This window comes from Indicator indicator, chromosome 14 (assembly GCF_027791375.1).
Source record: "Indicator indicator isolate 239-I01 chromosome 14, UM_Iind_1.1, whole genome shotgun sequence".
NCBI classification, from domain to species: Eukaryota; Metazoa; Chordata; class Aves; order Piciformes; family Indicatoridae; genus Indicator; species Indicator indicator.
The window spans coordinates 11647363-11663920 of record NC_072023.1 but is presented as its reverse complement, the minus strand read 5'-3'; the positions used below and the strand labels follow the sequence as shown (position 1 = coordinate 11663920).

General features: G+C 41.1%; 1 protein-coding gene across 1 annotated transcript in view; it reads left to right on the top strand.

Annotated features, from left to right (window-relative positions):
• Window positions 1–743: 743 nt before the first annotated feature.
• The window catches only part of POLR3B (RNA polymerase III subunit B), a 75601-nt gene continuing 59786 nt past the window's right edge, over window positions 744–16558 (top strand). Inside the window, exons 1-9 of the mRNA XM_054386514.1 lie at window positions 744–815; window positions 2155–2187; window positions 6182–6238; window positions 6332–6396; window positions 6889–6964; window positions 8935–9035; window positions 9696–9787; window positions 10945–11062; window positions 12150–12258. Coding sequence (XP_054242489.1) covers window positions 744–815; window positions 2155–2187; window positions 6182–6238; window positions 6332–6396; window positions 6889–6964; window positions 8935–9035; window positions 9696–9787; window positions 10945–11062; window positions 12150–12258 — 723 coding nt within the window. The remainder of the gene's footprint in view (window positions 816–2154; window positions 2188–6181; window positions 6239–6331; window positions 6397–6888; window positions 6965–8934; window positions 9036–9695; window positions 9788–10944; window positions 11063–12149; window positions 12259–16558) is intronic.

Here is a 16558-nt window from a genome sequence, read left to right as displayed (position 1 = left end):
GACTGTCTCCCATGGGAAGAAGGAGAAAAGTGAGTCCTTCCTCTGAGGAGGTAGGAAACAACGTGCTGAACTGACCATAACCCCCACTCTCCACCAGGTGCAAACGGTTTGGAGGAAACTTGGGTCTGAAAGCTTGTACTGTATGACAGAGTTTAGTGCTGTCCGTGATGATGAAGGAAAAGTGGGTGAAGAACATAACCACATCTAACAGGTGCTTGGTTTAGAAAACTACAAAGGAATCCTCTCTCACTTTTAATTTATTTTAGTTTTCTATTATGGAAGCAATAATGATTTCCAATTACATCCTAACCGTGGCTAACAGACCAGCTTGCTGGGTACTGGCTCAGTGGACTGAAATCGTTGCTTGGTGAGCATGTAGTCCTTGTAGTTCTGTGTCCTCCTCGGTGGTCTCTGCCTGCCAGCTCCTGGGCCTTTGGCTGTCGGCAGGGCTCAGTCATCACTGGCGGGGGCAGGGTAAACCCCACATGCTGTAAAGTATTAAAATGCCCTACGAAGAAGCAGGACAGTGGGAGGGTGTGGGCTGGAGAGCCCTGCCCAGCAAGGGAAGGCCTGGCCGTAGCTCTCGCTCCGTTTTCTTGTGTGTGTCTGTCTTCGTCCCCACCAAGGCTCCGTGTCCCCGGAACCTTGGGTACAGCGCCGCTGCGGCAGTGGGAGGCGTTTGGCTGCTGCACCGCGAGTCCCTCGCCGTCAGCTTCCCCGGTGGCTTCTCTACTGGGCTGCTGATGGAGGCGCTGGCCACGGAGCTAGGCGCTCTGACTCCGGAGCAAGCGGCGGCGCCTGTGAATACAGTGGAGGTCAGCGGCGGCCTGGGGCGGGTGGAAGTGGGGAACGCCAGGCTGGCTGGCTGGCTGTTGGGGAAGGGGTGGCACGCGTGAGACCATCCGGGAGCGGGACTGGCGTGGGGTGAGGTTGGAAGGAGACCATGTCTCTGCGCATGTGCCCTACCTGCCCGTTTAGGTGGCGCCGGGAGGGTCTGTAGCGCACGCTGGGCAAGGAGGGTGCTTTTGCCCGGCACTGCTGCGGGCTGTTCGTCGTGAAGCTGAGCTCGGCCGTCGAGGTGCGGCTTCGGTCCCCTTCGTTTGCCCGGCCTGTATCTTGCACACACAAGCAAAGAGGTTTCTGCTCGCAGTGGCAGTTCCTTTAAGGTTTGCTAATTGCCTCGCGTGGAGAGAGGGAGATGAAGGCCCCTCTCGGGTCCCTCTGGTAGGACTGGGTTTTTTTTTCCCTGTAGGAATAGCATGTGAGAAATGAAGCCCAAGAGCTTCGTGCTGTGTTTTTCCATTAATTCCTCTACATGAGACTGCACTGTGAGGGACAGAGTTACACCACAAATGCAGCAGTGCCATGTACTTTTAAATGCTGGATTTCAAACTAAAATCATGAGGTGCTGACGCTGTGTGCATGTTACAGTATACTGTCTTTAGGAGTTACGTGATGCAGCTTTATTCTGCATCTCTGGTCCTCCTCACCTGCATCTCTCCCCCCAGATGTAGTTTGTGGTCCCCATGTCATGGTTGGAAAAGGTGAGGCTGATGTAAAGTGATATTCCCTGTGCTCTCTAAAGAAATGGGGAAAAGTTTGTAGGAACTTTGATATACTTACACTTACCAGTACTTTGTTTAGGTAGTTTTGCTGTGAACTGGGGTACTGATAGGTTTTACAGAGGATCGTGGCTGTGAGTGCTACTCCCAGGCATTTTGTAATGCAAAGGTTGTAGGAATTCTCTTGCTATGAGTATAATTTACAGTGTTAACATGTTAAAAAGTTGTTGTTAAGTGAGCACATAGTAGCAAGGAATTTTCTATGACATATGTATTCTCACATTAGTTGCTTTTAGAAAAGACAGTGCCCCTTTGCATCCTGAGTAAATATTGCATAGGACTTACTAAGGTAATCTAAGTCATTTCCCTGTTTTGCTTTTGCTCATCTTGTTTGGCTTTGGAGAGTGTGGTGGGGTTTGTTTGTTTTGTTTGTGGTTTTTTGTAGTTTTTTTGTTTGTTTTCTAAATGGGCCTGAATTGAAATAATGTAACTGTTTAAAAATAGTACTAAATTAAAAAAAAAAAAAGGCAATACTGTCTTAGATGACTGATCACTCCTTGGAAAGATATTTCAAACTGTATTTTGTTTTCAGGAAAAATGGAGACTTCTTCCAGCATTTCTAAAGGTTAGTATTATGCACTCGTTTCATGGCATGAATACTTTGTTGCTTTCTAACTTTACATTCCCTTCTTTTAGCTTTTGCTGTTTCCTATAATACCTGCCCTTACAAATTTTTAATTTTTTTTCCTGTTTCATGTAGTTATGTATTAACTTTTTAGACAGATTGGTTTCTTGATTAATTTACAGATTAAATTGTGGAGACATTGTTTTAGAGGTTTGCTGTATGGCTATTCTCAGTGAGCAGTGTATGTATGTAATGTTTCCAGATTATTTTACTGTTTTAGTGGTGCTCAGAGACCTGTTCCTGGTGGTCTGTGGTGTTAGATTTGTAGTTGTGTTTGTCACAGGAAGCATAAGCCAAAAAAATAACAGGCAAGGAAGAAGACCAGCCTGGGTAGACAGGGAGCTTTCTCTGGGACTCAGCATGAAAAAGAGAATTTATCATCTTTGGAAAAAAGGGGCAGAAGACTCAGGAAGACTCTCAGGCTATCATTAGGCTATGCAGGGAGAAAATTAGAAAGTTGAAAACCCAGCTAGAACTTAATTTGGCCTCTGTCATTAAAAACAACTAAAAATATTTCTGTAAATACCTTAACAGCAAGAGGAGGGCCAAGGAGAATCTTCATCCTTTATTGCATGCAGGGAAAACGTTGCCAGAAAGGACTAGGGAAAGGCTAAAGATACCTTACTTTGCTCAGTTTACTTTCTTTGCCTTAGCCACAGTCAGACTAGTTACCCTCAGGGTGTTCAGCCCCCTAAACTGGAAGACAGAGACAAGGGGCAGAATAAAGCCCCCATAATCCAAAAGGAAACAGCAACTTGCTGCTCTACCTGGATGCCCACAAGTTCATGGAGCCAGACAAGATCCACCCAGGGATACAGAGGGAGCTGGTGGAAGAGCTTGTCAAACTACTTTCTGTCATGTATCAGCAGTCCTGGCTAACAAGGGAGATTCTAGTTGACAGGAAGTACTGGTGTACTCTTCACTGGGTGAAAAACTGGCTGGATGGCTGGGCCCAAAGAGTTGTGGTGAACGGAGATAAATCCAGTTGGCAACTGGTTATGAGTGGTGCTCCCCAGGCCTCAGTATTGAGACCAGTTCTCTCTAATAGCTTTATCAGTGGAATGGACAAAGGGATTATGTACACCCTCAGTAAGTCTGCAGACAATACCAAGTTGGGTGGAAGTTCTGGGCAAGCTGAATCAACATACTGAAGCCAATTGTATGAGGTTCGACAGGGCTAAGTGCCGAGTCCTGCATTTGGGTCACAACACCATGCAACACTACTGGCTTGAGGAAGAGTGACTGGAAAGCTGCCTGGTGGAAAAGAACTTCAGTATGCTGCTTGACAGCTGGCTGAACATGAGCCAGCAATGTGCTCAGGTAGCCAAGAAGGCCAACAGTGTCTTGGATTGCATCAGAAATAGTGTGGCAGTGTGAACAGCAGGACTAGCGAAGTGACTTTCCCCCTCTACTCTGCACTGGTGAGGCCACTCCTCAAATACTGTGTTCAGTTTTGGGCCCCTCACTCCAGCGAGGACATCAAGGCGCTGGAGTGCATCCAAAGAAGGGCAACAAAACTGGTGAAGGGTCTAGAGCACAAGTCTTCTGACAGATGGCTGAGGGAGCTAGGATTGCTTAGTCTGGAGAGGAGGAGACTGAGGAGAGACCTCATTGCTCTCTATGTCTACCTGAAAGGAGTTTGTAGTTACCTGGGGGATTGGTATCTTCCCCCCAGGTAACAAGCAACAAGATGAGAGGAAATGGCCTGAAGTTGCACCAGAGGAGGTTTAGGTTGGATATTAGAAAAAAAACTACTTCAGTGAAAGAGTGGTTAAGCATTTGGACAGGACGCCTAGGGAAGTGGTGGAATCACCATCCCTCGAAGCTTTCAGAAAACATGCAGTTGTGGTGCTTAGGGACATGGTTTAGTGGTGAATTTTGAGGTGTTAGGTTAATGGTTGGACTTGATCTTGGCAGTCTTTTCCAAACTTTATGATTCTATATAACCATAGATTTGGATTCTACAAAAGCAGGAATATATGTCAGAGCTTGACTGCACTTAAAGATTACTAGTGTTTTAATTTCAGTGCTGCTCTCATAATCTGGTATTAGTGGAAGGCGTAGTTCTATATAAAATAGCTGTGGATGCAATAATAGAACTAACAGCTGGAAGTGAGGAAGGAGAAAGGCAGTAATGGAAATTGTATCACAAAGATGACAGGTGAAGTCTATGATGTACACAGACACCTTCAGGGAATTGAAGCCACCTCTGCATCTGTCATCAGTCTTTGTAAATGTCACCCACTTCATCAAAGTGCTTTTCAGCCTTGATTTGTTAATTCCTTTACTTCCTAGTTTCAGTACTTGCACTTCCTTTTTGTTGCACCCTTGAGTGCTTGGTCCTGGCAGGAAAGCTAAGTTCAGAAGTCAGTTATGGATTGTGTATGTTTTCACTTCAGTTCAGGGCCATGAATGTGCTTCAGGGCCTTAGTGAATCCTACTTCTTTGTCTCTCCAACCGTGAACTTCCACCACTTGAGCTATTACTATTGTCTGAGTTCTTGAGACTGTAAAAAAGGAGGGCTACTGAATGTGAGGTGCAGTTTTCTGTGTACTTTATGCCAAGTGTATCCATCCAACATTATTTCCAGCCAGTGAGCCCTTTACTGCAGGGCCGCTCCGGTCTGGCCTTTCTGTTGCATGTTGGTTTATTTATGCCAGCAGTGATACAGTTAGACAAAGCTGATGTTGTGCATTACAGCTTCTATAGCAGAATTTTCTTTCAAAGAAGCTGTTGGTATAGCCTCATTAAAAAAAAAAATGTAAAGAACTACCAGCCTGAGTTCTGGGCACTAATAAATCCATAATATTTTCTTGCCCATATCATATGATGTGCAATGTTTTTGTAAGTTAAGGAAACTTACTTAAAGAATTTTGCTCTGGAGTCATTCATCCTTTATCTTAACACATAGAGGCTTCACCGAGCAGCTGGATTTGTCATTCTCAGCTTCCCATTTTTTTCTAATAATTTCAGAATGAGCTCATGCCTATAATGTGAAGTGTGGTAGATGTGTGTCTCTTTTCTGTAAGAAGTTTTAAGTCTCATCAGGTGTTAGTTGTCATGACAGGTTTCAGAGCTTGGAGCCCTCTGTCAGCATGAGAGCACATGCTTCAATGCTAGCTCTTGCCTTTTCAAAGCTGAATTCTGCCCTGTAGTTAGGGTAGTTACACCTTCTATTTCTGCAAACACCAATCTATTAATAAAATAAATGCTTCTTTTGGGATTCCTTCAAGCCAAAACTTTTTTTTCCTTTAATCCCAGATAATTTTACTTAGTTTAATCCCCCTTCTTTTCATTGCTCTCAACACCTTAAATTTAAATCCCTGAATTGTGCTGGATCAACTCATTACCTGGGGGAATGGGTTATTGTTTATTTTGTGTGATATTACCCCTGGGCAGGTTCTTTCCTCCTGCCTACAAATCGAACTCAGGTTTCTTAGGAACGTCCTCCCCTTGCTTATTAACTTTTCTCTTTCACACCCCACTTCTGTCCTTCCTGCCTCATTAGGCCTCCCTGTCATTCTTCTTTATGCCAGCTGCTCTTGTTAGGGTGCAGACAACTTTCTGAAGCAGCACACAACATTAGTTATACTATAAATGATTAAAATTATTTCATAATAATGTCAAACTGATAAAATACTTTGATTTGCAATGGCTTTTGTTTGTTTATATGAATTTCAAAGTCTATTGGGTATTTACTTTGTACAGTTACTGAACTATTTTTCTGGCTCGAAGACAATGGCAGCTCTAGTGTAAATCTGGAGTCACACAATTGTAGAACCAGACTGATCACCCAGGCACTTCTCAAAAGTTTGTCAGCTGAAACAATTCAGTATCGATCCAAAAGCACTTATAAATCTTTGTATCTTAATTTCTGCCTTGTATGATTGGTGTTATTGAAGCTAGATTTATTTACTATGCATGTGTTTTCCAGGTGAAAGGACTTGTGAAGCAGCACATAGACTCATTCAACTACTTCATCAATGTAGAGGTATGCTTTCTTGGTGGGCAGAGAGTGGCTCTTACTCAGTACTCAGAAAAGGCACATGATTCTTTTTGTTGTGTTTTTTTTTTTCCCCTCCAGATAAAGAAAATCATGAAGGCCAATGAAAAAGTTACAAGTGATGCTGACCCAATGTGGTACTTGAAGTAAGGATGAAATTATTTCCATATCGACAATACCATACATGCTATCTCACAGATTTTCTATTGACTATAAAATGTTGGCAAGCACTTGCATAGGTGTAAATCAAGAGAGTGTTTTCCATGACTTATCTGTTATTTGGCACATTGAAAGGTGGGAAGATCTAAAGAACAATAATTTGACGCAGATGTAATAGTTAACGATGCCTTATGTCACCTCTTTTCTGTAATTCAGTAATCTCAGGTGACAAATGGGAGGGTTTTTTTGCCTATCTCCAAAGGTAACTGGGGGTATGTTGTATGTGCATTTTAGATTTTAACTAACTAGAACACAGCTCAAATAGAGTTTGTTACTTCGTGAGGAGTCATGGCTCATTACTAATCAACTTACATTCATCACAGTAACTTTATTTTTCAGTATATGAAGAATTCTGCTTTCTTCAGGCTACCTGAAAAATACTTGGCCTGATGCTCATTTTGCAACCGTTTGTATTACAGGTACCTCAACATCTATGTTGGTACTCCAGATGTGGAAGAAAGCTTCAATGTGACACGACCTGTATCACCTCATGAGGTATTAATGTTTGTATCTGTTTTGTTTGTTTGATCTTGGGAATGTCTTAGACAGTAGCTGCATGCTACATTAGGTGATCCCATGCATGCTACCATCACTGTAGACAGAAGTCTCAGAGATTGAAACATCATATAACAATTACTTTTTTATCGATTTTTTTTTTTCCTGACATGCTAATAGCTGTTTTCATTATTGTATAGCAACTGGTTTTGAGTTGGTTTCCATGAAAGCAATGAAAAGTACTTCACTTGGTTAACCTTGTGGCTCTCCTTATGACAGAACTGAAGTCCTCACATGACAGTGTAGCATTCTCTGATGATTTTATTAACTTCTTTTCAGTGTGAGCCTTACTACTGTCTGCACCATAGGTCACTTCAGTCTCCCTTTTCCTCACAGTCTTCTTTGGGAACGTTTCTGAGTTTTTTGCTCATAGTTTTTAAGTCTGAGTCAGTGAGCAAAACTGGAAACTTTGAGCAGAAACAAAAATTGATAAAATTACAAGAAACTGCACAAGAATATTTGCTTTATTGGAAGTATATTTAACTTTCTTGCACTGCTTGTAGGTATATAGGTTGACAAATGGATTCCTTGTTTCCAAACAAATTTGTGAGGTTTTGTGTCCTCTGTTTCCTTGAAGATCAAGTCATACCTGTGTTTTACCTCTAGGTGTCTAATGTAAGATGTTACCTTGAGGAGGGTGATACAAAAATACAAGTGCTGGAATAATAATAAATTGTGCCATTCTTATTTTATGTGTCTTGTATGCATGAAGCACATGCAAAGAATCCCAAAGCCTTTTTTTTTCTCCCCAAGGAAAACTAATGAAGCTGTCTAACAGTTCTTCTTCGAGTTTTGTGAACTATTCATACAGATGAATTTAAAGTAGTTAGAAAATGGAAATAGGCTCAATTACTTTTTGCTGGGAGCACAGTGGGGAACCTAGTTTCCTGCAAGTCACAGCTGGAAAACTAGTGGTGCATATCAATATTTTATTTCTAGAGAAGTGATTTATCTTTTATTGTAGAGAGAAGGAGCATCCAGTTTTCAATGATACTTGAGGCATATTTTTCCATACAGTTACATCTTCAATGCACAGCACAATCTTAATTGCCTTTTCTTAATGCGTAGTCAATACACAGAAAGACTACATACAGAACCATAAATGTGCAAGTCTGAGTACTGGTAAACCTATAATCCTGGAGCTTAAAGGTATGGAATGCACAGTGAGGTCTGTTGAGTTCCTCCTTTGTATTCAGCAGATGCAATAAACCTTGTTTTGTACAAAGATACGTAATACCTTAAGGGCTGTCAACAGAGTCATGGAGTGAGGTTGGGGAGAACCAGACCAGAAAGATTGGATTAGAAATGATTGAGCCTTCAGCTATATAATGTCCTAGATCTGTATATCCTGCTTCTCTTGCTGTCTGAGGAGTTTGCAAATAAATTCTGGGACTCTTCACAGGAAGTGATACTGTAGTGAGCCTTTTGTGAGTCATCAGCACTATACAGTGAGGTTTGCTTATTCTATTAATAACATGGCTTAGTGTCTGTCTTATTCACATGAATTTCACTTCTACCAAACTCCACATGGCAACACAACTCTTCAGCTGTTGAGAGTCTTGATATAGAGCTGAGCTGCTCTTTGAGCCTATGGCACAGTGTGGCCTTTGTGTCAGCTCTGCTGATTAGACCTGTTTGTTTAATTAAACAGCTGAGAAGTTATGCTCTGCAGTGCTGTCCTCTGAAGACACAGATCCGCTGGCTGGTTTCGAAACATCACAGTAATTGTGTTTGAGTTTTTGTGGGGTTTGTTTTAAACAGGAGACTGTCAAACATCATCCAGGTACCATGAAGAGCTTGGTCAAGCTTTGCTTGAGGACTTACATGAGACAGGGCATATATGGAATGTTTTAAGAGAGACCCTTCAGTCTGTAAACCAACATCTAACTACATGACTGTTCTCCTTTTAGTGCCGCCTGAGAGACATGACTTACTCTGCCCCTATTACAGTGGACATTGAATATACACGAGGTAGCCAGAGGATCATACGCAATGCATTACCCATTGGCAGGTAAGATACCTGTCAAGTTTCTGGTATAAGTTTTCATTTGCTGCTGTGTTGAGAAGAGTTTTCACAGCAAAATAAATGTAGGCTAACCTTGCTTCCTTGTTAAAAGAAATGATGAGCAGGCAAATCTTGCTGAACAGCTATACAGGATGTGACTAGTACGTTCTGGTATAAGATTTTGTTCTGCAAAAGCTTTTGGAAATCCATCTCCTTCCAAAGAAGGATGCATATAAGAAGGGGTGTTGTTTTTATTTGTGCTGACATCAAACCAAAAAGGGAAATACATGAAAGAATACTGGAGCTGCAGGTTGCATTGTTGTAAGATGAAAATAATCATGTTTGCTCTGTTGCCAAGTGATTCAGTCTTTCACACATGATATGAAGAGGTACATCTGTGGAAGGTGATTGGAAAACCAGTAAGGCAAGCATTCATTCTTCTATACAAGGTTAAGCTCTCCTTAAAATTTGTTGGGTTTATAGCCAAGCCTGGGTTTCGTGGAGAAATTTTGAGGATGTTTTAACTGTTTTTCTTAAGGCTGTCAAATGACTTGAGGTTATTAGTATTATGAAGAACACCTAATTTCTTAAAAAAAAAAAAAAGTGCCTTAGGGCACTGGTTTTGTTCTGAATTTGACTGTTCATGTTTTTCTCTCATTGTTGCAGAATGCCTATAATGCTTCGTAGCTCCAATTGTGTTCTTACTGGGAAAACTCCAGCAGAATTTGCCAAACTTAATGAATGTCCTTTAGATCCAGGTACACTTGCACTCAGATTCTTTTTTGCCCACCTGCGCTTTTAGGTTTAAATCTTTTTTCAGCAAAGAAATCGTTGGTGTGTTTCCTGTGACTGTGAAGTCATTGTGGTAGCTTCCAAAGTGTAAGCTTGTAAATAAAAGAAACCAGCAGGCTTTTCAAATCAATAATAAATGGTTGGCAGCACAGAATGTTTGTATTTGCAGATGAGGTTTTCAACCACAAAAGCAATAAGCCAACATTTTGAAAAAGTTGAGAGGCGTATCTAGTATTGTACGGTAATGTGTTACGTGGGAACGGAGATAGAGTTGTTCATGAAAATGAAGTGTATCTGGGGAGAGTAGATTGGAATGATGTCCTCCAAAGCAGGATCTCTGATTTGTTGCCTTTTCTAAAGCATGAATAAATTGTTACATGGTAAGATTTGAAATGTAGAGAGGAGATGAACGGTTATAACAAGCAGCTTCTTTGATTTTTATATGCTGCCTTTGAAGCATGCACTGGTCATGCTGTTCTTGCTTGTGATGACACTGCATGCCATGCTGCAGAAAGATAGCTGCACTTCAATAGAGGAATCCAACATGGTTCATGTGCAGATTCCTAATATTGTCTTAGCATCAACAAGGGCGTTAAAATACTTTTTGAAAAGTAATACAGAAGAAATTCTCAGAGGTGCTGGAGAGAGCAAGTTGGTACTTTACTGAAGACTTACTCTATTTGCTACTAAGCATCTGAAATGGTCAGTTCTTTTTTGATGTCCTTACAATATACCCTTCTGACAGGCAGTATTTTTACCTAATTTATAGAACTAACAATTCTATGACATCTTTTAGTAAGTGTGCTTACCTTACAGCTTTGCAGGTTTTGGTCTGCCTGTGAGTTCTTGCTGTCCGAGTACTTGCCAAATGGAGTCTCAGGTCCTGAATGCTACGTGTGAGCTTAGCAAAAGTTCTGTTCCATCTAGTGGAACAGTTTTGTAGTTATTATAGGCTCCACACAGAGCTTGTTGTTTACTCCTTTAGGGGTGAATTTACTTTTCTGTTTTATCCTTTGTGTGCTTACTCTTTACTTTCTAATAATTTATATTTATAGGCATATTGAAGGAGGCAGGTAGGGCTCAACAGTACTGACATGCAAAATATTTCTTTTCTCTTAAATAGGTGGCTACTTCATTGTTAAAGGTGTAGAAAAAGTCATTCTTATTCAAGAGCAGTTGTCCAAAAATAGAATCATTGTGGAAGCTGATAGAAAAGGCACAGTTGGTGCTTCTGTTACAAGGTATGGTAAATGCCTGCATTTACATAACACAGATAAACCCAAAGCTTTAAAAGTTCATTGTTGTAATTGAAGCAGTTTTCTTCCTAATATGGGATAAAGCTGTGAAGATTCAGTGCTCTTCTCTTGTTACTGTAATTTTGTGCACCAAAAAGATACATATCCCAAATTAGTTAGCACAGTATTCCTGCAAAAATCAGTGGGAGTTGCTCATATGTGTCAGGATTTATTCCTAGCTAGGAAAAGCAAGTTCTCATTTTTAACATAACAAAGTGCACTTCCTAATTAATGGTGTTTGGTTTCATTTTGCAGCAAGCAACATGACGTTATTGCCGTGTAAATTACATGTAACCTTTGTCTGACTCTCTAGATCTAATGAATGTAAAAGCTTTTAAAGGCAGTTGAGAGGAAACAAAATTTGAGTATTACACAAATTATTGAAAACAGCAAGGTAGTTTAAATTTAGCTTTTCCTCCTTGGCTGAATTTTATTTATATTTTGTTTGCCTTTTGATTTTGTTATTAAGCTGCACGCTGATGTAATATGATACTTGTCACTGTTCAGTGTAAGGGCTGTTTTTATATCTCCAGAGGCCTCTCACACATATCTGCTAACTTCTTTACTGTTCCACAGTAAGCCTAGATGTGGTTAAACGTACAAACAAAGTACTGTTATGTTGTTGACACAGGACTTGTGTGTAGTTTGACCTGGCTGGTTACATTCAAGTCAGTGATAAAAACATCCAAAGATGGTTTTGAAAAATGCAGGCTTCTACTTGGTTAAGTTTTGACTATTGACCTTCTTCATCACAGATGGTAATACCCTGTTACCTTGGAGTTACATGGTAATGTCTGGCTGTTGTAATGTAGTTTTTAAGAAAGGAGAAAGTGGGATTAATTCAGCTGAAAAATCACAGAATCAACAAGGTTGGGAAGACCTCAGAGATCAAGTCCAACCTATTACCTAATACCTAACACCTCATGACAACTAAACCATGGCTCCAAGCTTGATATATTTCATACAGAAGACCCTAGGAGCATCAATGCAAACTTTCTGTTGGACATAATCTATTGTTTTTTTTTAATTTCAGTTCTACTCATGAGAAGAAGAGCAGAACAAATATGGTTGTGAAGCAAGGAAGATTCTACCTGAGGCACAACACTCTGTCAGAAGATATTCCTATTGCTATCATATTTAAGGTGGTAAAATTGTTGATTTTTTGAGGGGAAAAATAAATACTAAAAAAAGAACCTGCACTGTAGCTCAAAAATGAAGATCAGCAGCAGCTCCCAGAAATGAGAATGTACAAAGGGACTTGGCAGTGCTTAGAGAACCCACATTTGTTTTTTTCCCTTGGGAAGTTACTGTCACCCCCCACCTCCAACTTGTGGACTGCTGTGTAGCTCAGTCCCCTTTGTGTCACATCGAAGGACATGACTTCCAGCCATGAGCTCGTTAGCCATGACTTCTAGTCATAACTGTAAACAAAACTGATAGCTCTGGGAAAAATGTTGGAATTCTCAGATCTGTTCCTAAATCCCATAAAATTATTAGAATGGCTTACATTTTCTGCAAGTTTACTTCCTGCTCCTGTGAATGAGCTCTGCCTCGGTCAGAGTATTTCAGAATCTGCCTGATTTAGGAATCCTCACCTTCAGTGCATTGAATGCATGATCAGACAGTGCATCTTTGATCTCCAGTGAGACTGACAAAGGGCTGTGAAAGACATCTACCCCTGATTCTGGGCAAGAATTGGGGAGTATTTGCCCTGCCAGTTGAGCTTGTGACAATGTCATGCCTTGTCCATCGTTGCCTGTAAAAACTGCCAGAGCTGCTTTCTCTGGCCCTTTGCTTCTGCACTAAGGGCGTGCACAACTGAGTGCATGATGGCAACTACTCCCTACTTGCACAACAAGACCAGAAGCAGGCTGGTAGCCCATCTGCCATGGTATCAAGTGCATGGGCTACAGCCAGTAAAGGTGGTGGGTGGACTCACGCTGTCCAGCAGCTGGAGAAGACAGCAGGGCATGGCCAGGTCTTAGGCTAGGGCCTGTCCTCCCAGCAGGTAGTAGCTCTCTCCTAGTCTGTAGGCTTGGCTGCTGCATGTAGGTGTGCAGCCTGGTGCAGCGTATGTGCAGAAGGAGACCAGGCAGCAGTCTTGGAGGTACTATTTATAGGAAAGGTGGCTTAAGGCACAAAAATGCCTCTGACTGCATGTAGCCACTGACAGAAATTAATTTATTTGTTAAAATGGGAGAATCGGATAATTAAATTGCCAGGAGAGGGCAGCACTTGCCCACAGCATCCAAACAGTTTCTGCCAGCAGTGCTGTTTCGTTGGCCTGGGCAACTGCAGACCTCTGTGTCACCACAGCTCTTTGGCTGATTGAGAGTTTTAAGAATCTGTTTTCCTGAAGGAATTGCTTTGGATTTGGTACTAGAAAATAGTTTAATAATTGGATTGTCTCAAGCAACAAATGTCTGTTATCTCTGGTTAAGTTAATCTCTTCAAGTAGTTGGAGGAGGTCATCTCTTTTTAGTGACCAACGTTAAAGGAGATTGAGAAGTTGTGGACAGAAATGCAGATGAAAGTGTCAGGATTAAGTTCACGACTTTTATGTTGCAGGAAAGTGTTAATATGGCTCTTCATTTGCTGGAGTACCTAACAGCTGGATTCCACCTCCACTTATAGACTTTCATTACATTTTGTCACCCCCTGCTGGTGTAGCTCAATACCTGCTCACAGAAGAGTAACTGCTCTGGGATATTAAGTCTGAGGAGCTGGTTGCTGGAGGTATTTTTAAGCAGCATTGTACTATTTGTTCACTTTTTGACAATGCTTGCTATAATTATTCCCCTGTCTATATGCCTATATGTGTCTTTTATATTCTAGATAATTTTTCATTTATTTATTAAGGGCTTACAGTTGTTAGAAGCTCTTGGCAGTAGTGCTTTTCAAAGATAAATATAAAAAATTTAAATGTGTCTGTTTAACTGTTCTGTATGTTCCATTCTTGAATGGCATTTAACTGAACTCGTGAGTGGTCATTTTCCTTGAGTTTCCTTTAACAACATATGAAATTCAGGGATCTTCTGTCCACTTTTGATGAGTCTCCATCTGGAAACTAAAAATCCCAGCTAGTCTTTTCAATGGATTCTTAGACCTCTGATCTTTCTTTCTTAGGCCTTAATGTAAGTATTACTTTATAGTGCTTAACTACTAGAAGCAGTATTACAAACACTGTAGCCCTAAAACTGGAAAATCCCTAACTTAGGAATCTCTGTGTAGCCTCAGGTCTCTCACATGGCAGTATTATACATAGGAAATTCATTGTAAAAGCAAGGAGAATAATTCTTTTCTGCCAAGACCCAGGCCTTGGACATGGAGCATAGATCATACTTATTACTAGTATGTGTTCTGCTTCTTGTAATGTAGAGGTACACTCCAGCAAACGGCAAAGTTAAGCTGTATAGGCAGTCTGAGGTCTGAAGTTTTGGTTGCCTTTGCATCCTTAACTTTTTCTGTAGTAACTGCTTGTATAATTTTTCAATTAAAAAATAAACTGTAAGAGCAGCAACAAAAATCTGTTGCTCTCCATTTCCTTCCAGACCAGCACCCAGGCTGCTATCAAGTTCCACAGAACTCTGTGTTATGAGTTAGAAAACTACGAGTAATTGGTAGAGGGCTGCTATCCAGTGTACAGGCTGCTAGAGGAGAGATTTGTCAGGGGACTATCTGAGAGTCAGTGGGAGAAGGTTGCACAATTTCAAATTGTTTTTCTAGTCCCAGTAGCTTTCAGTGGCCCAGTGTTCCTGCACATGACTTTAAGATGTAGATATGATTTTATAGAAAAGAAAGAAGCTATAGGAGATCTATGATCTAATGTGGATGTAAAGCTACTGCAACCATAAAGGGCAGATATACTACTATCTGTTAGACACCTTTGTCAAAAGCAAGGGCTGTGGAGAGCATTATAAACACCACTTGCTGACAGAGCTGAGGTCTAAGATTCATAAACCACTCTAACTAGAATCTAAGAGCACTTTTGTGTTTCAGTTGCGTGCTAGGGCAAGACCTGATCGTACAGTGTTCCTTGTCTTCTATTTTCTTACACGCTAAGGAAGGAAACCCAGGTGCATGGACCATGGGGAGGGGTAAAAATAAAGTGGATCTAATGGTTCCTTGATCTTCTTAGGTGTGGGGTCTGGACTGTGTAGGGTCACCCTAAGGGGAGCATCTGCCTTGCAGTTTGTCTTTATCCATAGTCTCTTCTAACTGCAAGCCTTGTTCTGCTGCTTTGGTTTTTTGCCATCCAGACCTGTAAGGACTTTTGTCATTGCCATATTTGGAGATGTAACAGTGTTGTGCTGAGCACATGTAAGTGGTGGTTTTGTGAAGTAGAGCATGTTAACCATGGCTAACTGAAGTCAGATAGGCTACAAAAGCCATTGTCCTAGCACTATCCTAGGGTAGGCTTAAGTGTTTTCTCTGCAGGTAAGGGGAAATCAGTCCTTTGTTGCTATGCTGGCTTAAACACTTTTCACCTAACCTTTCTTCTTGAAAGTGACAGAAGCATTTGTGCAGCCCCTGTGTATGTAACCAAAGCTTTTGGTTTGAAATAGTGATAATGCATTGGACAGTTTTGTCCAGGTGCATTTGTTGAGCTTTTTATAAGGCTATATGGTATATGGTAACTGACTTATAGTTGGAAACAGACACAACTAACTTGGTTGATGCTCTCTATGTAACACTGCTTAATTAGTTAATCAACACATGCAACCTGACTGGTACTTAGTCTTGAGTTGACACTTGCAACCCCAGGAGACCTTTGTTTTAGCTTTGTGGCAGTTTTGCACAGTTCATAGGGCTGTGTGAACTATGTGTAGTATTTTTTTTAATGTGCCAGACTATGAGCTACACGTGCTCTACCTGGGTAGCTTCAACAGTTTTAGGTGGTAATGAATGTAGAGGAGATGGGGAATATTTGTTTAGTACTTGAGAATGTTTCTGTCCTGAGAAGCATCAGGGTTAAAGGTGAGGTGGTGCTGCTGCTTTTGCAGGGAGCTCCCAATGTTGCAAGGAGTTAGAGCTGGTTTAAGGTAAGGGCTATTTTCCTTTGGGGTTTCTGATCTTGATTTGGTAACTTTGAGTGTCCTGGCAGCTGAAGTAAATGAAGATGTCAATGCTGCACAAAAACATGGTGGGGGAAGAAAGAGAATTTTACGTAACCTCTGGGGAGTTAAAAGTTGAATTTTATGGCTTGAATTGCTAGATGAAGTATCTTTAGTTTGTGGGAGCTATAAGGAGCTGCTCTAGGACAAGAATTGAACAGCAGGTTAAATTTAATTTTTGCAAACGCGTTAGTCTTGTAGTGGTTAAAATGTAGCTCTAGAGGAACAGCTGAATGGTGGTCTTAGTGGATCTGCAGAATTATGGGTTCCCATGGCTGCAGTTTCATAGCTCGTATCTTTTGAATTATGAAAGCTCCAGACCAATTCT